The sequence below is a fragment of the Pleurodeles waltl genome, chromosome 6 (assembly GCF_031143425.1).
Source record: "Pleurodeles waltl isolate 20211129_DDA chromosome 6, aPleWal1.hap1.20221129, whole genome shotgun sequence".
NCBI classification, from domain to species: Eukaryota; Metazoa; Chordata; class Amphibia; order Caudata; family Salamandridae; genus Pleurodeles; species Pleurodeles waltl.
The window spans coordinates 14,711,645-14,730,943 of NC_090445.1; the positions used below are offsets into that span (position 1 = coordinate 14,711,645).

Sequence of the window (19,299 nt, forward strand, 5' to 3'; positions counted from 1 at the left end):
TGATCTAATACTACTGAGGCCTGCTACGTTCCAAGAAAGTATTGATAGCGATTTGTTTGGTCTCTAGGTCAAGTGTGAGGACCTCTCCCTCGAGGCTAGGGCCTGTACCTCTTTGTTTTTGGTACAAATGACCCCCAACTTCCCCCAGACGCCATCTATAGCTTTTCCTGTCGCTGGATGCACCTCCCTCTGATTGTGCGTGCAAAGAATAAAAACCCCTAAGCCGTCTGGGTCTGAGGCCCAACCTCGGTTTCCCCCACTTTTTCCTTTCAGCACACTTGTTGCAATGTCCCAGGGATGTGAGGATAACAGGACATATGGTATTTTGCTGGCGATGGTATGTGTAAGTCAAGGCCTCCTTCTGCAAAAGTTGCTCTTTCAGCCCAGATTGCATCTCTGTGGCATTCTCTTCCATGTTGCCTTGGTTACTTCCCCAGTCCGCCCGTCCATCTCGTTTGGTGCTTGAATTGACGGCTGCTGGACTTTGAAATGCTCAGTAGGAGAACCGCTGATGGGCAGGCCTGAATGAGCCGGATCATCAATTCGAATGGGGCTTTTACACATGCTCTGCTCACTTTAGCACCTCACTACTGCTAAAGTGCAGTTGCAGTCCGGGGTTATCTGAGGACTGGAATCCCCTCTCGCTGCCTTTCCATGGGGCTCTGCGTTTTCTGCCATGTGGGGTGAGTGTTACCGATCCTAGCTGACGGCCTTCTGACACCACTTCAGGAGGATTCAATTCAGATTGTGTGCCTCGGTCTGATGCTGTTTGAGTTCCTGGACACCCCGCTGAGGAAGCGGGGGTGGGGGGTGAATGAATGAGACCTCCGCTTAGGGTCCCACTGACTGTCTTTCAATGTTGTACCTGGCAAGCTGCACCTTCCCTGTTCAGCTTTGAGTTTTTTTCATTGAATATATATATATATATAATAATAATAATAATATCGCTTTATCACTGTGAAAAATCTATTTGAAAAATTTCAGATGGTAGACATGCTATGCATGCAGGCTGCTGATGAACTGGTGAATAGTATTTCAAGGCCAAAAGCATTTCAAGCAAACCCTTTTTCCACTCCTGAATGTAGCAATTCTTGGTAATCATGCAGGAATAAAGCAAGTACTAAACCCAAATGCATAAGTTGACCGGGGGCCTGTGTCTTAAGTTACTGCATCGTTTGTACCTTCCCACTGTTGTATTAGTTTTGAAAATGTTTTCAGTGTGTGTTTTAGATCTAAGCGTGTTGGTGTGTTCAACGTACTGGCCAATGCGCATCAATGAGGATGCTGGTGTCCCAGCTCACTGGTTTCCCTGTTTCTCTTCACAGGCTTACGCAGAGTACATTGGTTTCATCCTCACCCTGAACGAAGCAGTCAAGGGCAAGAAGCTGACCTGTGAATACAAAGTCTCCGAGGTGGGTTGCAGGTGAGGGGTGGAGGGCTGGGGACCCTACTGTCAACCTCCCCTGTTCATAGACACATGGAGAATGCAGCCAGCATTGCCCTGGGAATTTGGGGTAAATTGGGGTTAGACTCTCTAAGGCTACTTGAGGAGTGGGTAGCATCCCTGGGAACATTGCCGGCAGCCCATTGTCATCCTCCGAGAGAGGTAGCGGTAGGCACTCAGACCCTAAGAGCTCACTCTATAATGTCACTCTGCTCTTCATTACACACGGTTGCCAAAGTTATCCTAAGAGTTGGACCGGGACTACTGTCTACCTGCTCTCCAAGAGAGACTGTAATTAAAGTCATTCTAAAGGTTGATCCAACAGTCCTTCCACCCTATGCTTCAGGAGAGGCTGCAGCCAAAGGGCCCAAGGGTTTGACCAGCAGTACTGCCGCCTTGTCCTACCGTCATTCCAAGGGTTGGACCGCCTTCCACCCTGCCCACGGGAGGTTCTTTGATATTCATTCCAAGGGTTGAACCAGGAGTACCCCCACTGTGCACTTCAGGAAAGTTTCTGATAGTCATTCTAAGGGTTGAACCAACAATACTGCCACGTTGCCTTCAGGAGCCTCTGCAGCTAAAATCATTGTAAGGGTTGAACCAACAGTACTGCCACCCTGCACCTTAGAAGGCTCTCAGATAGCCAATCTAAGAGTTGAACTAACAGTAGTTCCACCATGCCCTTAGGAGGCTCTACTATAGTCATTCCAAGAGGTGTACCAACAGTACTGCCACCCTGCTCCTCATGAGGCTCTCTGATAGTCATTCTAAGGTGGTGCACCAACAGCACTGCCCTTCTGCACCCGAGGAGAATCTCTGATAATCATTCCAAGAGATGTACCCACAGGTCTGCCACCCTGCTCCTCAGATAATCATTCTAAGGGTTGAACTAACAGTAGTTCCACCATGCCCTTAGGAGGCTCTACTATAGTCATTCAAAGAGTTGTACCAACAGTACTGCCACCCTGTCCCCCAGGAGGTTCTCTGATAATCATTCTAAGGGTTGAACCAACAGTGCTGCCAACCTGTCCCACAGGAGGCTCTCCGATAGTCATTCTAAGGGTTGTAACAAGAGTGCTGCCTCCCTGTGCCCAGGAGGCTCTCTGATAGTCATTCTAAGGGTTGAACGAATAGTGCTGCCACCCTTCCCTCAGGAGGCTCTCTGATAGTCATTCTAAGGGTTGGACCAACAGTGCTACCACCCTGCCCCCAGGAGGCTCTCCTATAGTCATTCTAAGGGTTGAACCAACAGTGCTGCCACCCTGTCCCCCAGGAGGCTCTCTGGTAGTCATTCTAATGGTTGAACCAACAGTGCTGCCCCCCTGTCCCCCAGGAGGCTATTTGATGGTGATTCCAAGGATTGAGTAAACATTACTTCCACCTTGGCGTTCAGGAGGCCCTTCGAAAGTCCCTAAGTGTCTGCCACCATGCCCTTGGTACGACGTTAATTGCAGCATGCTTGTTGTCTAGGGTAAGAGCTCATCCTGTCCTTGTGACACTGACTGCTACCAAAAGCTGGTGGAGGCAGACAGACCACAAGACTACAACGATGTCCTTGACAAAAAAACTTGGTTGCTGACGCTGTCCAGACTTCCTTTTTCGTTCTTGAACCATGAATGACTGATGTAATGTGACAGCAAGAGACAGTGCTGAGATCATCATCAGATATTCTTTGGGACCCAGGGCAATGTAGCTCTGCCAACTCTGTGTGAGAGAGAGAGAGTTAAGAGGGGGTGAAGGTGCCGATGACCTCATCTGCCTTAATCTTATTCCCAAGGCACCCCATGCCTGGTGCCCAGTTAAATCAGGATAATTGCTTGCATTTTACAGTTCAAAGACAAAGGTTTCCTTTGCTTAAGCAGTACACTCGCTGCCTAATTTTTCAAACAAATTGTTAGCATTTCAAAAGTAAAATGCATCATGTTGCCGGACTTACTTGAAAGGACCCGTATGAGGTTACTGTCTGGAACAGAGTGATGTGTAGTTTAAGTTTTTGCAGCTGAACTGGGCCTCTGTATGAGGCTGGTTTCATGTGTAGAACAGCTGTGCATCCAGCCCCAGCCCACCTAGCACTTCTTCCTGGTAGCCCAGATGCCCAACCAAGGCATTTTATATACGTGTCTAGATATGGTGCTTTACATACTAGGGCGATAGTGCCACGGCTGGGGTGCTTTACATACTAGGCTGATAGTGCTACGGTTGGGGTGCTTTACATACTAGGGCGATAGTGCCACGGTTGGGGTGCTTTACATACTAGGGCGATAGTGCCACGGTTGGGGTGCTTTACGTACAAGTCAGATAGGGCCACGGTTGGGGTGCTTTACGTACAAGTCAGATAGGGCCACGGTTGGGGTGCTTTACGTACAAGTCAGATAGGGCCACGGTTGGGGTGCTTTACATACTAGACTGATAGTGCCACGGCTGAGGTGCTTTACATACAAGTCAGATAGTGCCACGGTTGGGGTGCTTTACATACAAGTCAGATAGGGCCACGGTTGGGGTGCTTTACATACTAGGGGGATAGTGCCACGGTTGGGGTGCTTTACATACTAGGCTGATAGTGCCACGGCTGGGGTGCTTTACATACTAGGACGATAGTGCCACGGTTGGGGTGCTTTACATACAAGTCAGATAGGGCCACGGTTGGGGTGCTTTACATACTAGGGCGATAGTGCCACGGTTGGGGTGCTTTACATACTAGGCTGATAGTGCCACGGCTGGGGTGCTTTACATACTAGGACGATAGTGCCACGGTTGGGGTGCTTTACATACTAGGCGATAGGGCCATGGTTGGGGTGCTTTACATACTAGGACGATAGTGCCACGGTTGGGGTGCTTTAGATACTAGGCGATAGGGCCATGGTTGGGGTGCTTTACATACTAGGCTGATAGTGCCACAGTTGGGGTGCTTTACATACTAGGCTGATAGTGCCACGGTTGGGGTGCTTTACATACTAGGACAATAGTGCCACGGTTGGGGTGCTTTACATACTAGGCAATAGGGCCATGGTTGGGGTGCTTTACATACTAGGCTGATAGTGCCACGGTTGGGGTGCTTTACATACTAGGCTGATAGTGCCACGGTTGGGGTGCTTTACATACTAGGCTGATAGTGCCACGGTTGGGGTGCTTTACATACTAGGCTGATAGTGCCACGGTTGGGGTGCTTTACATACTAGGACGATAGTGCCACGGTTGGGGTGCTTTACATACTAGGACGATAGTGCCACGGTTGGGGTGCTTTACATACTAGGGCGATAGTGCCACGGTTGGGGTGCTTTACATACTAGGGCGATAGTGCCACGGTTGGGGTGCTTTACATACTAGGACGATAGTGCCACGGTTGGGGTGCTTTACATACTAGGGCGATAGTTCCACGGTTGGGGTGCTTTACATACTAGGGCGATAGTTCCACGGTTGGGGTGCTTTACATACTAGGCCGATAGTGCCACGGTTGGGGTGCTTTACATACTAGGGCGATAGTGCCACGGATGGGGTGCTTTACATACTAGGGCGATAGTGCCACGGTTGGGATGCTTTACATGCTAGGACGATAGTGCCACAGTTGGGATGCTTTACATGCTAGGTTGATAGTGCCACGGTTGTGGTGCTTTACATACTAAGCGATAGTGCCACGGTTGTGGTTCTTTACATACTAGGTTGATAGTGCCACGGTTGTGGTGCTTTACATAAAAGGCAATAGTGCTATAGTTGTAGTGCTTTACATACTAGGCCGATAGTCCCATGGTTGGGGTGCTTTACATACTAGGCGATAGTGTCATGGTTGGGGTGCTTTACGTACTAGGCTGATAGTGCCAGGGGTGTAGTGCTTTACATACTAGACTGGTAGTGCCACGGTTGTAGTGCTTTACATACTAGGCTGATAGTGCCGTGGTTGTGGTTCTTTACGTACTAGGCCGATAGTGCCACATTTGTAGTGCTTTACATACTTGGCCGATAGTGCCATAGTGTAGGGAATTGCCTCCCTTGGCATGGTTACCCCCTAACGTTTTGCCTTTTTGTTGATGCCAGTTATGATTGAAAGTGTGCTGGGACCCTGCTAACCAGGTCCCAGCACCAGTGTTCTTTCCCTAAACTGTACCTTTGTCTCAACAATTGGTACAACCCTGGCACCCAGGTATGTCCCTTGTAACTGGTACCCCTGGTACCAAGGGCCCTGATGACAGGGAAAGTCTCTAATGCCTGCAGCATGTCTTATTCCACCCTGGGGACCCCTCACTCAGCACAGACACACTGCTTGCCAGCTTGTGTGTGCTGGTGGGGAGAAAATGACTAAGTCGAGTAGGCCTACTTTGCCTACTGCACCCGGTCGAGGGTATGTTTTGTGGGCTTGTGTGTGTCTCGTCTCCCCACCACCCCCACCCCCACTCCCCATAGCTTACTACCACCCCCCCCACCCCACTTATCTGCTTAACAGTCACAGACCAGACCCAGAATCAAGAATTTTGTTGCTGGCACTGCAGGAGTCGAAGCCTTTGAACAAGCCTTGCATCAAATAACCCAAACCTAACTACCTGCCGTCGACAGATGTTAACATGCATGTTTCCCCCTCACTTTCAGAGAAAGCAACCAGTGGCCTGAATTGATCATTTTGAATGATTCATCAAGTTCAGTGCAAAATGTTCCTAAGTCTTTTTCTGGAGATGTACAAATAAAGATCTCTGGGCGGATTGCAATTCTCATCTGTACACTGCCGACCAATCGGGAAAACTCCCCAAAATACAGTAACTTTTCCCTGATTGAACAGCATCTCTTGGTAGGAGGGGCGCTCTACTCCAAGTACCATTTCTCGTAACAAAGCCATCTCGTCAAGTGTCTGCAGTGTGGAAAAAAGACACATAACCTGAACACTGCTAACCTGCCCCTTGAATGCTTCCAGACCTTTCTTCGTGTTACTACAACTGATGTGCCAGCCCGCCTCCACACTACCTTTCCTCAGTGCTCCTCCATACCCCTGCAACCTACCCGCATCACAGCCTGGCCTCAACTACACGAAGCACACATCCATTGGTCCACAGCAGCCAGCTGACTCATGGATAAGCTCACGTGGATGACTGCTTTCTTTATCACAAGACCTTGCCTTCACTTCCTCATTTCACAGATAGGGGAAGCATGGAAATGAAAAAGAAAAGGGACAACAGGGCATGTTTAATCCCTGTCTATTCAATTTACTCTGTCACGGTTTCAAACTCATAGAGCAAAACTGTTTCTACCCCAGCGGTCATCTTCAGAAAGGCATGCTTTTAGTTATCCGTTTAGTCGAAAGCAATTCATCTTGTACCGATGATGCCTAGGAGCGAATTGGATATGCCAATACCCATCTTAGAAATAATGCTCAACTGCTGTATTGATAAATAGACCTCTTTATGTATACAAATATGCTGACATGATGAATACTCGTGCGCAAGTGTTTTGCGACAGCTTCCTTACATGTATATTGCCAATACATTCGTCGGTGGCAGTGGTTTCATTTTCAGCATATTTAATACCGAACACGCTCACTCCAAAATGAACATGAAGCATGGTGCTGAGCCGCGAGGAGAAAGGATCGGGGCTTGGATTATAGAGAAATAGAGAAAGCCGATACCAGAGAGGAGGAGGGAGGCGGGGCAATCGCACGTTGGAACAGGAGGAAGTGTGACGTAGTATGATGGCCAGCAATAATGTTCTCTTAGTGAAAGCTCCCTGTGCAGGACCTTAGCACTCAAAGGAGGGACATTTAGCACAATGTACCAATAAAAGTGAAGATTTAAGACAAGCACAACAAAGATCGAATGGCAAGAGTGGGCATGGCTAAAGCCTCTATACTGAACACAGCATGTCTTGCAGAGACCGCACATGTGATGTCTAGGCTCGACCTAAAAAGAAGAAATAAAATAAATTATGTTTTTCTGACAGATTGCTTAACTGTCCATAAATAAGCATTGCTCTCAGATTCACCCAGAGGCAGAAATTTCTGCAGTTAATGTATATATTTTTTTCCAAGTGAGTTTCACATGAATGTGTGATTTGTTTTATTTTTTTATTTTTATTTTTTAGAATTTTAACCCGGGATCACATGAACATGCTGGGTTGCTCTTGTGTTCATTACACTGATACTTGTTCCCGCACCCTCCATTTCTCACTCTCTTGCTCCATCTCACGTACCCACTTTCCTCTCCCTCCTGTCTCATAAAAAAAAAAAATTCCACCCTCCCCTCCCATTTTTTTTCTACATACTTTGATGCCTTGCTTCTGCACTTACCCTCCAACTTACCTCATCATCCCTCTCGCAGCTTATTCTCTTCCCCACTCTCCGCTTGCAGCTTCTAATTTCACATCTTCTGTTCTCTCCTTCTCGTGATGTATCCTCTCCACAAATCCTCCTCTTTCCCACACATGACTGACTGATTGTGGCAGAAATATTCAAGCCTGTCACATACATCCAGAGTCCATGAGTAGAGGTGGGGCATATTTCTGTCAGTTCAGACCAGACTGCTCTGAAACCACTCCATAGCCTGTAGACTACAGAGAAAGTGCCAGGATGACAGATTCGCCCTCTGTCCCTGCTTCCACATCCCCTCATTCTCTCTTCTGCACTGTTTGACATCTCCTTGTACTGCAACCTTTACACCAGAATACCAGGTTTTGAGAAATAAGTTGACTTCTGTGATGCTAGTTGTGGGCACCCAAAGCTTTACAGAGGTGTGAGTGGCTGGGCTTAGCTTCTGAGTGGAGAAAAGAGGTCGATCAGCTGTGCGCCCAGAAGGACGGCTTTGCTGCTCAGAGCTCAGCCTGTAAGAAGTAGCAGCTGCGAGGTCGAGGACTGGTGCCTATACAGCATTCACAAGCTGATCTAAAGCCTGCGCTCCCTTCACCTGGCTCTCTGAGTTTTCATATGCTTCCTTTCACTTGGAAATGCCCTTCTTGCTTCCTCTGGCAACAACAAAAAACAGAAGCATCAGATGGAATCCCTGAATTTATTTAAACTATTGGCAATAGCTCCAGCAGCATTCCAATCCATAGTCTTTTTTTGCCGACTGTGCCACTTTAGTTACAGACCAGACTCCTCTTTACTGAAGAGACCCAACAATGCCAAAACAGCTGAGGGTAGCTTTAGGTTCCATCTAGAGAGAGCCAGACCTGGCAGTCAGAATAGATTGTTCCCATCGGGCCAGGCCCCTGGTAATTACCAGTAGCTGATATTAATTCAAGCTTTTCTCCCATCAATTTTTTTTGTTTTTCTTTGTTTTATGAGCCTCCACTTTTGCTTCATACCCTCGCACCCCAACTAGCCCTCCTGTCTTGTTCTTCACATGCCCTTTTCTGCTTCCTCTGTGCTGTCTAGGGTGTTGAAGCAGTGCTGTCTCTCCTGAACACCCTCGACCAATGGATCGACGAGACCCCGCCAGTGGACCAGCCCTCTCGTTTTGGGAACAAGGCTTTCAGGACCTGGTACAGCAAGTTGGAGCAGGTGAGAGGCAGTTCATAGTGTGCTAGAGCAGATGAGGTCTGGCTCATAGGTGTGCTAGAGCAGGTGAGAAGCCCGGATCATGTATGTGCTAGAGCTGGTGAGAGACCCAACTCATAGGTGTGCTAGAGCAGGTGAGAGACCCAACTCATAGGTGTGCTAGAGCAGGTGAGAGACCCAACTCATAGGTGTGCTAGAGCAGGTCAGAAACCCAACTCATAGGTGTGCTAGAGCAGGTGAGAGACCCAACTCATAGGTGTGCTAGAGCAGTCAGAGGCCCAACTCATAGGTGTGCTAGAGCAGGTCAGAGGCCCAACTCATAGGTGTGCTAGAGCAGGTCAGAGGCCCAACTCATAGGTGTGCTAGAGCAGGTCAGAGGCCCAACTCATAGGTGTGCTAGAGCAGGTCAGAGGCCCAACTCATAGGTGTGCTAGAGCAGGTCAGAGGCCCAACTCATAGGTGTGCTAGAGCAGGTCAGAGGCCCAACTCATAGGTGTGCTAGAGCAGGTCAGAGGCCCAACTCATAGGTGTGCTAGAGCAGGTGAGAGACCCAACTCATAGGTGTGCTAGAGCAGGTGAGAGACCCAACTCATAGGTGTGCTAGAGCAGGTGAGAGACCCAACTCATAGGTGTGCTAGAGCAGGTGAGAGACCCAACTCATAGGTGTGCTAGAGCAGGTGAGAGACCCAACTCATAGGTGTGCTAGAGCAGGTGAGAGACCCAACTCATAGGTGTGCTAGAGCAGGTGAGAGACCCAACTCATAGGTGTGCTAGAGCAGGTGAGAGACCCAACTCATAGGTGTGGTAGAGCAGGTGAGAGACCCAACTCATAGGTGTGCTAGAGCAGGTGAGAGACCCAACTCATAGGTGTGCTAGAGCAGGTGAGAGACCCAACTCATAGGTGTGGTAGAGCAGGTCAGAGACCCAACTCATAGGTGTGCTAGAGCAGGTGAGAGACCCAACTCATAGGTGTGCTAGAGCAGGTGAGAGACCCAACTCATAGGTGTGCTAGAGCAGGTGAGAGACCCAACTCATAGGTGTGCTAGAGCAGGTGAGAGACCCAACTCATAGGTGTGCTAGAGCAGGTGAGAGGCCCAACTCATAGGTGTGCTAGAGCAGGTGAGAGGCCCAACTCATAGGTGTGCTAGAGCAGGTGAGAGGCCCAACTCATAGGTGTGCTAGAGCAGGTGAGAGGCCCAACTCATAGGTGTGCTAGAGCAGGTGAGAGGCCCAACTCATAGGTGTGCTAGAGCAGGTGAGAGGCCCAACTCATAGGTGTGCTAGAGCAGGTGAGAGGCCCAACTCATAGGTGTGCTAGAGCAGGTGAGAGGCCCAACTCATAGGTGTGCTAGAGCAGGTCAGAGGCCCAACTCATAGGTGTGCTAGAGCAGGTGAGAGACCCAACTCATAGGTGTGCTAGAGCAGGTGAGAGACCCAACTCATAGGTGTGCTAGAGCAGGTGAGAGACCCAACTCATAGGTGTGCTAGAGCAGGTCAGAAACCCAACTCATAGGTGTGCTAGAGCAGGTCAGAAACCCAACTCATAGGTGTGCTAGAGCAGGTGAGAGACCCAACTCATAGGTGTGCTAGAGCAGGTGAGAGACCCAACTCATAGGTGTGCTAGAGCAGGTGAGAGACCCAACTCATAGGTGTGCTAGAGCAGGTGAGAAACCCAACTCATAGGTGTGCTAGAGCAGGTCAGAGACCCAACTCATAGGTGTGCTAGAGCAGGTGAGAGACCCAACTCATAGGTGTGCTAGAGCAGGTGAGAGACCCAACTCATAGGTGTGCTAGAGCAGGTGAGAGACCCAACTCATAGGTGTGCTAGAGCAGGTGAGAGACCCAACTCATAGGTGTGCTAGAGCAGGTGAGAGACCCAACTCATAGGTGTGCTAGAGCAGGTGAGAGACCCAACTCATAGGTGTGCTAGAGCAGGTGAGAGACCCAACTCATAGGTGTGCTAGAGCAGGTGAGAGGCCCAACTCATAGGTGTGCTAGAGCAGGTGAGAGGCCCAACTCATAGGTGTGCTAGAGCAGGTGAGAGGCCCAACTCATAGGTGTGCTAGAGCAGGTGAGAGGCCCAACTCATAGGTGTGCTAGAGCAGGTGAGAGGCCCAACTCATAGGTGTGCTAGAGCAGGTGAGAGGCCCAACTCATAGGTGTGCTAGAGCAGGTGAGAGGCCCAACTCATAGGTGTGCTAGAGCAGGTCAGAGGCCCAACTCATAGGTGTGCTAGAGCAGGTGAGAGACCCAACTCATAGGTGTGGTAGAGCAGGTGAGAGACCCAACTCATAGGTGTGGTAGAGCAGGTGAGAGACCCAACTCATAGGTGTGGTAGAGCAGGTGAGAGACCCAACTCATAGGTGTGGTAGAGCAGGTGAGAGGCCCAACTCATAGGTGTGGTAGAGCAGGTGAGAGACCCAACTCATAGGTGTGGTAGAGCAGGTGAGAGGCCCAACTCATAGGTGTGGTAGAGCAGGTCAGAGGCCCAACTCATAGGTGTGGTAGAGCAGGTCAGAGGCCCAACTCATAGGTGTGCTAGAGCAGGTCAGAGGCCCAACTCATAGGTGTGCTAGAGCAGGTCAGAGGCCCAACTCATAGGTGTGCTAGAGCAGGTGAGAGACCCAACTCATAGGTGTGGTAGAGCAGGTGAGAGACCCAACTCATAGGTGTGGTAGAGCAGGTGAGAGACCCAACTCAGAGGTGTGGTAGAGCAGGTGAGAGACCCAACTCAGAGGTGTGGTAGAGCAGGTGAGAGACCCAACTCATAGGTGTGGTAGAGCAGGTGAGAGACCCAACTCATAGGTGTGCTAGAGCAGGTGAGAGACCCAACTCATAGGTGTGCTAGAGCAGGTCCGAAACCCAACTCAGGTGTGCTAGAGCAGGTCAGAGGCCCAACTGATAGGTGTGCTAGAGCAGGTCAGAGACCCAACTCGTAGGTGTGCTAGTGCAGGTCAGAGACCCAACTCGTAGGTGTGCTAGTGCAGGTCAGAGACCCAACTCGTAGGTGTGGTAGAGCAGGTGAGAGGCCCACCTCGTAGGTGTGGTAGAGCAGGTGAGAGGCCCACCTCGTAGGTGTGGTAGAGCAGGTGAGAGGCCCGCCTCGTAGGTGTGGTAGAGCAGGTGAGAGGCCCGCCTCGTAGGTGTGGTAGAGCAGGTGAGAGGCCCGCCTCGTAGGTGTGGTAGAGCAGGTGAGAGGCCCGCCTCGTAGGTGTGGTAGAGCAGGTGAGAGGCCCGCCTCGTAGGTGTGGTAGAGCAGGTGAGAGGCCCGCCACGTAGGTGTGGTAGAGCAGGTGAGAGGCCCGCCTCGCAGGTGTGGTAGAGCAGGCGAGAGGCCAGCCTCGCAGGTGTGGTAGAGCAGGCGAGAGGCCCGCCTCGCAGGTGTGGTAGAGCAGGCGAGAGGCCCGCCTCGCAGGTGTGGTAGGGCAGGCGAGAGGCCCGCCTCGTAGGTGTGGTAGGGCAGGCGAGAGGCCCGCCTCGTAGGTGTGGTAGGGCAGGCGAGAGGCCCGCCTCGTAGGTGTGGTAGGGCAGGCGAGAGGCCCGCCTCGTAGGTGTGGTAGGGCAGGCGAGAGGCCCGCCTCGTAGGTGTGGTAGGGCAGGCGAGAGGCCCGCCTCGTAGGTGTGGTAGGGCAGGCGAGAGGCCCGCCTCGTAGGTGTGGTAGAGCAGGCGAGAGGCCCGCCTCGCAGGTGTGGTAGGGCAGGCGAGAGGCCCGCCTCGCAGGTGTGGTAGGGCAGGCGAGAGACCCGCCTCGCAGGTGTGGTAGGGCAGGCGAGAGGCCCGCCTCGCAGGTGTGGTAGGGCAGGCGAGAGACCCGCCTCGCAGGTGTGGTAGGGCAGGCGAGAGGCCCGCCTCGTAGGTGTGGTAGGGCAGGCGAGAGGCCCGCCTCGCAGGTGTGGTAGAGCAGGCGAGAGGCCCGCCTCGCAGGTGTGGTAGAGCAGGCGAGAGGCCCGCCTCGTAGGTGTGGTAGGGCAGGCGAGAGGCCCGCCTCGTAGGTGTGGTAGGGCAGGCGAGAGGCCCGCCTCGTAGGTGTGGTAGGGCAGGCGAGAGGCCCACCTCGTAGGTGTGGTAGGGCAGGCGAGAGGCCCGCCTCGTAAGTGTGGTAGGGCAGGCGAGAGGCCCACCTCGTAGGTGTGGTAGGGCAGGTGAGAGGCCTGCCTCGTAGGCGTGGTAGAGCAGGTGAGAGGCCTGCCTCGTAGGCGTGGTAGAGCAGGTAAGAGTACCAATCCCAAATGAACATTATAAGGTGTTACAATATAATATAGTGTTTCCCTATGGAAGCAATAGCCTTGCTACGGTAAAAATAACTAATATCTTTTTTTCACTGCAAGGGCATGTGGAATATTAAGCTTTCTCATGTCCTACTTTTAAATACTGTGCATCCTGTATTTATGGGCGCTATGGCCAATCTTGGTGGTGACTTCTGGTATTCAAAAGAAAGGGTTTAGGTGTGTCAAAAGGGTTTACTTTGAAAGGTTGAGTTGTCAGTTTAGGACTGCACAGCCAGGCTACGGGGTAGGCCTGGAGATGTGCTTTACCCTGTCACTGTATTTGCTGGTACAAAGGGTGCTGCAGCCAACTAGTCATATTTATCTTTCCGGCCCTGGGTACTCTTTGTCCCATGTACTAGGGACTTACCTGTAAGGTGAATGAGGCAATTGGGTGTATTTCAGTTTCATCATGTTTAAAGGAGCAGCGCAGTCACTTTACCACTGGTTAGTCAAGGTAAAGTGCAGGGAGTTCTATAGCCGGCAAAAATAGTTCTCACCAAAAAGACCCAAAAAGGTTCGGAGTCACCCTGTAGAAAAGGCACATTTCCAACAGTCAGCCACTGTTATCACCAGATGTTGGCAATCATGTCCCCATAACTAGTTCCTTCCATGTGGGTAGAAGGAAAAAGCTCTTGCAAGCCTCTGGGAAGGGGGGGAAGTTTTAGCAGCCATGATAGACAGGACCATAGATTTGGCCGACTCCAGATTTCAGCAGATGGCAAGAGCCGTAGTTTTAAGTTGGCAGGGGGGACTTCTTTATTCCACTTGTTTCAGGCCAGAAGTTCAACCCCGTGTTTTGGAATGCTGTTCTGTTATGAACATCTTTTGGAAGGCATGTCAATGAGGCCCCACAATCGAGATAATCAGACACTGATACAGTTGGCTGTTTGGGAGTGCTACAGTTCGACAGCAATTGACCTTTCATGGAGGAAAGGGAAGAAGTCTGGCCCCTAGGAAAGACAGCAACCATGTGTAACGTTTCTCAAACCAAGCCCCACAAGCTCTGTACTGCAGATAGTTTTACTGTCTTAACATCCTTAAAGGGGTCACAATTCTCCTTGCATTCCAGACACAAGTCCAAGAGTTCTCGTATCATCAGTAACTTTGTATTGGCCTGGGCTTCTTTGTATCCAACACCTGCCCCCTCTGGTCCTGTGAGCCATAGATTCTTGGCCTTGTATGTGTAACATCAAGACATTACATCCAACCACTAGGTCTTTGACCTGGTAAACTATGGTCACACGCAAGTCTGTCCAGACGCTGCTGCTGCAGGCACAAATATATACAATCAGCAATGGTCCTGTCAGTGCAAAAGATAATCTTTGGTAAGCCACTTTCCTTTAGACCAACCCCACTTATGATTCATACATATCACCAATAAAACAAACAAACAAAAATAAATAAAACACATTTCCAGGAAGAGGAAATTCATACACATGTATGAAGAGCACATGCAATCATCTATGTACATATCCAATCAAGGTTGCTCTAAAATGTGCAAAATTGTACTACAAACGCTTGTGCAATGTGACAGTGTGACAAAAAATTACCATCAGGACATACAGCGCTGGGCAGCCTTGTGTTTCATGAAGTCAAGGTCAACTTGGAAGCAATAGGATGCCAATCCTGCACATCACAGTACCTTCTAATCGCAAACCAACTTTGGTTACACAGGTAGTTGGGAAAGCCTTTTTAAAGGAGTAGGCAAATATAATTGCACTACTTCTAAATTATGTGGCTTCCTTCCTATGGTCCTCAAAAAGAGTGGGCGGCCGTGTCCCCTCACTGCGGTGACCAGTGTGAAAGAGCTATATTGTATTAAATTTTGTATTTCTGTTCACTTCTGGTCACGTCACCTTGTACGAGCACTTGTCCCAATTTTGCACATTTTGTATTAACATTGATTGGATTTGTACATAGATGATTGCATGCACTTTTGATGCAATATGATTTGTGTGAATGTCCTTCCTGGGGTTGTTTTCTTTATCTTGTTTTTTGTTTGGTGATATGTATTGAATCGCCCGTGGGGTTGGCCTAAAGGAATATTGGCTTATTGAAGATTCTTTGTCACGACAGGACCATTGTTGATCGTATTAGTTGATACCCGGGTCTTGAGGTTTATCAGGTTACCCCATTGGATTGTAATGAGCAGGGACAAATGTGTCAAATCACTCAACAGCATGTTTTGCTCCAGGTTTTGCCTGGTCAGGACCCTTCATTCTGAATCCTCTTCAGCTTCACAGATATTTAAAGAAGCAGATTTTCAGATTGGTAACCTGTAGGAGGTGCTGCAATTGCTTCAAGAAGAGTTGTTTTTATAACTTCTGCGGAGCTGCAAGGTGCAACTTCCATATACCTCCATATCTCCCGAAACCCCCATATACTTCCAAGCATTGCAAGATTTGAAGTAGCCGGTGCCACTGAAAATGCTAGTTCTACTCTTTGACTTCAAGTTGGTGCCAAGGACATTCACAAAATACCAGTCCCAATGCCAGCTTTCCTGTATTGCCAAGAACATCTTATCTTTCAGTATGTCAGTGATTGGATGGTCAGTGGGATGACTTTTGTTGTGAACAAATCCATGCAGGAATGCACAAAGCTACTCTTTGGGTTGGGCCTCTCACTTAGTGTGGAAAAATCCCATCAGTAGCCCAACATATACATCCACCTCTTGGGTGCTGTCCTGAATACCAAGGTAGTTAAAGCTTTTCCTGTGGAAGAGAGAATCCCACTTCTACAATCCCACATTCTGCAAAAAACTCTAAATTCAATGTCTGTCTCTTCAAGGTCTTGTTGGACCTGAGGTCCTCCTGCATCAGATTGATTCCACACTGAAGGTTGTCAGTGCACCTCCTGAAGAAGAATTACACGCCCAATGGCTCCATTACACAGATCCACCGATCGATTTCAGGTGACAAAATCAAGAACACATTTGCATGCATGAGACTGGAACAAATCTATCTTGGACAGGAACTGCATTTCCAACTTGAAATGGATACCTTTTATCATGACCACAGATAAGTCACTAGACCAGCTCCAAGACTCCGAAGCCAAGGGCCATTGGTCAACCCAGGAGAAGGACTTTCACTTCAGTGACCTGGAGCTTAGTCTGTCTGAAAGGTTCTACAGTTTTCCTTCCAAGGCTGAAGAGCTAACCAGTGTTGATGAAAATGTACCACACAACATGTGATTTATAAAAACTAGGTGTAACAAACGCTTTCTGAGGAAGACCAACTCGTTTGTGACTGTGCAATACCACACAGAATCTCACTGTGCACAGAACACTTTACAGTTTTGGTGTGTGCGTGATGGGAGGGTCAGTTCTGGTGTGTGCGCGGTGGGAGGGTCAGTTCTGGTGTGTGCTCGGTGGGAGGGTCAGTTCTGGTGTGTGCGCGGTGGGAGGGTCAGTTCTGGGTGGGAGGGTCAGTTCTGGGTGGGAGGGTCATGAAAAAGAAATAAATTCAGGAGTAACAGAATTAAGGACTGTTCTTACAAATTAGTATTAAATTTATCCCTACCTGCCATTTTTCTTTTTCACGTTGTATTTACCCTAGGTAGGTTAGGGTTATAGGGTTTCCCCTAGTTTTGCGTTACTATTTCTGATGTGCAGCAGGAGTGATTGGCTCAGTTCTGGTGTGTTATTGGAGGTGAGAGGCTCAGTTCCAGTCTGTGCTGTGGGAGGGTCAGCTCTGGTGTGTACGTGGAAGCCTTACTTCAACTGTGTGCAGTGGGAGGGTCAGTTCTGGTGTGTGCGGTGGGCGGTTCAGTTCTGGTGTGTGCGCGGTGGGCGGTTCAGTTCTGGTGTGTGCGCGGTGGGCGGTTCAGTTCTGGTGTGTGCGCGGTGGGCGGTTCAGTTCTGGTGTGTGCGCGGTGGGCGGTTCAGTTCTGGTGTGTGCGCGGTGGGCGGTTCAGTTCTGGTGTGTGGGCGGTTCAGTTCTGGTGTGTGCGCGGGGGAGGTTCAGTTCTGGTGTGTGCGCGGGGGAGGTTCAGTTCTGGTGTGTGCGCGATGGGAGGGTCAGTTCTGGTGTGTGCGTGATGGGAGGGTCAGTTCTGGTGTGTGCGCGGTGGGAGGGTCAGTTCTGGTGTGTGCTCGGTGGGAGGGTCAGTTCTGGTGTGTGCGCGGTGGGAGGGTCAGTTCTGGGTGGGAGGGTCAGTTCTGGGTGGGAGGGTCAGTTTTGGTGTGTGCACGGTGAGAGGGTCATTTTTGGTGTGTGCGCGGTGGGAGGGCCAGTTTTGGTGTGTGCGCGGTGGGAGGGCCAGTTTTGGTGTGTGCGCGGTGGGAGGGCCAGTTTTGGTGTGTGCGCGGTGGGAGGGCCAGTTTTGGTGTGTGCGCGGTGGGAGGGCCAGTTTTGGTGTGTGCGCGGTGGGCGGGCCAGTTTTGGTGTGTGCGCGGTGGGCGGGCCAGTTTTGGTGTGTGCGCGGTGGGCGGGCCAGTTTTGGTGTGTGCGCGGTGGGCGGGCCAGTTTTGGTGTGTGCGCGGTGGGCGGGCCAGTTTTGGTGTGTGCGCGGGCCAGTTTTGGTGTGTGCGCGGGCCAGTTTTGGTGTGTGCGCGGTGGGCGGGCCAGTTTTGGTGTGTGCGCAGTGGGCGGGCCAGTTTTGGTGTGTGCGCGGTGGGCGGGCCAGTTCTAATGTGTTACTGGAGGTGAGAGGCTCAGTTCTGGTGTATGTAGTGGGAGGCTTGGTTCAGGTTTGTGTTGCTGGAGATGAGATGCTCGGTTCAGGTTTGTGTTGTTGGAGATGAGATGCTCGGTTCAGGTTTGTGTTGTTGGAGATGAGATGCTCGGTTCAGGTTTGTGTTGTTGGAGATGAGATGCTCGGTTCAGGTTTGTGTTGTTGGAGATGAGATGCTCGGTTCAGGTTTGTGTTGTTGGAGATGAGGCTCAGTTCAGGTTTGTGTTGCTGGAGATGGGAAGCTCAGGTCCAGCGTGTGCGGCGGGAAGTGGGGGCCTATTCTGGTGTGTTGCAGGAGATGGGAATCTGTCTTGGTGTGTACTGCACTTCGGGTGTGAGCGGAGTGAGAGCGAACTGCTTAGACACTTGTAAACGGAAATGTTGATAATGATGAGCATGAATAAGGCACTGTGCGAAGGGAGCATGCCTTCATTACTTTGTGAACTCTGTCTTTAGGACGCAGAAGGCCTGGTTGCAGCAGTGATCCCTCCACACCTGAGTGCAGCAGTACCAGAGGTGGCACTCTACCTGAAGGAGTCAGTGGGCAATTCGACACGCATCGATTATGGTACAGGTGCGTTACCTGCATTATTACTTATCTATTCTACTTCACAGCCGCTCCTCTCCACCACGGCCTTGTAATGGTGCAACGACTCCCAATTCTCAGAAATCATTCAGCCTAAGAATCAGATGTGTTCTCAGAGGTTTAGGTCCCATTTGCTTCCAGGCCTCGAGCACATTCCACCAGGGACCATCCTGTATTCTTGTCTAAGGGTCTTAGCTGCAGGCATGTCCTTCACCCCCGAAAGTAGGGTGGCAGGGTGAAGGGTGTGCAGTTGGGGGCAGGGTGAGGGGTGTACAGTTGGGGGCAGGGTGAGTGGTGTCGGTGAGGGGGCGCAGGTGGGGGCAGGGTGAGGGGTGTGCAGGTGGGGGCAGGGTGAGGGGTGCGCAGTTACGGGCAGGGTGAGGGGTGCGCAACTAGGGGCAGGGTGAGGGGTGCACAGCTAGGGGCAGGGAGAGGGGTGCGCAGCTGGGGGCAGGGAGAGGGGTGCGCAGGTGGGGGGCAGGGAGAGGGGTGCGCAGGTGGGGGGGCAGGGAGAGGGGTGCGCAGGTGGGGGGGCAGGGAGAGGGGTGCGCAGGTGGGGGGGCAGGGTGAGGGGTGCGCAGGTGGGGCAGGGTGAGGGGTGCGCAGGTGGGGCAGGGTGAGGGGTGCGCAGTTACGGGCAGGGTGAGGGGTGCGCAGTTACGGGCAGGGTGAGGGGTGCGCAGTTACGGGCAGGGTGAGGGGTGCGCAGCTACGGGCAGGGTGAGGGGTGCGCAGCTACGGGCAGGGTGAGGGGTGCGCAGCTACGGGCAGGGTGAGGGGTGTGCAGCTACGGGCAGGGTGAGGGGTGTGCAGCTTAGAGGAAGTAAACCAATTCTATATTTTTCTAACAAATATCTA

At 51.0% G+C, this 19,299-nt stretch overlaps 1 protein-coding gene across 3 annotated transcripts in view; it reads left to right on the plus strand.

Moving 5' to 3' along the window:
- PTPA (protein phosphatase 2 phosphatase activator) overlaps nucleotides 1-19,299 on the plus strand; it is a 267,104-nt gene that overhangs the window by 41,064 nt on the left and 206,741 nt on the right. For 2 of the 3 annotated variants that reach the window (XM_069237049.1, XM_069237048.1), the window contains exons 3-5: nucleotides 1,326-1,412; nucleotides 8,793-8,918; nucleotides 18,312-18,429. In XM_069237049.1, coding sequence (XP_069093150.1) covers nucleotides 1,326-1,412; nucleotides 8,793-8,918; nucleotides 18,312-18,429 — 331 coding nt within the window. The remainder of the gene's footprint in view (nucleotides 1-1,325; nucleotides 1,413-8,792; nucleotides 8,919-18,311; nucleotides 18,430-19,299) is intronic. The other variant, XM_069237050.1, reaches the window with a different exon arrangement.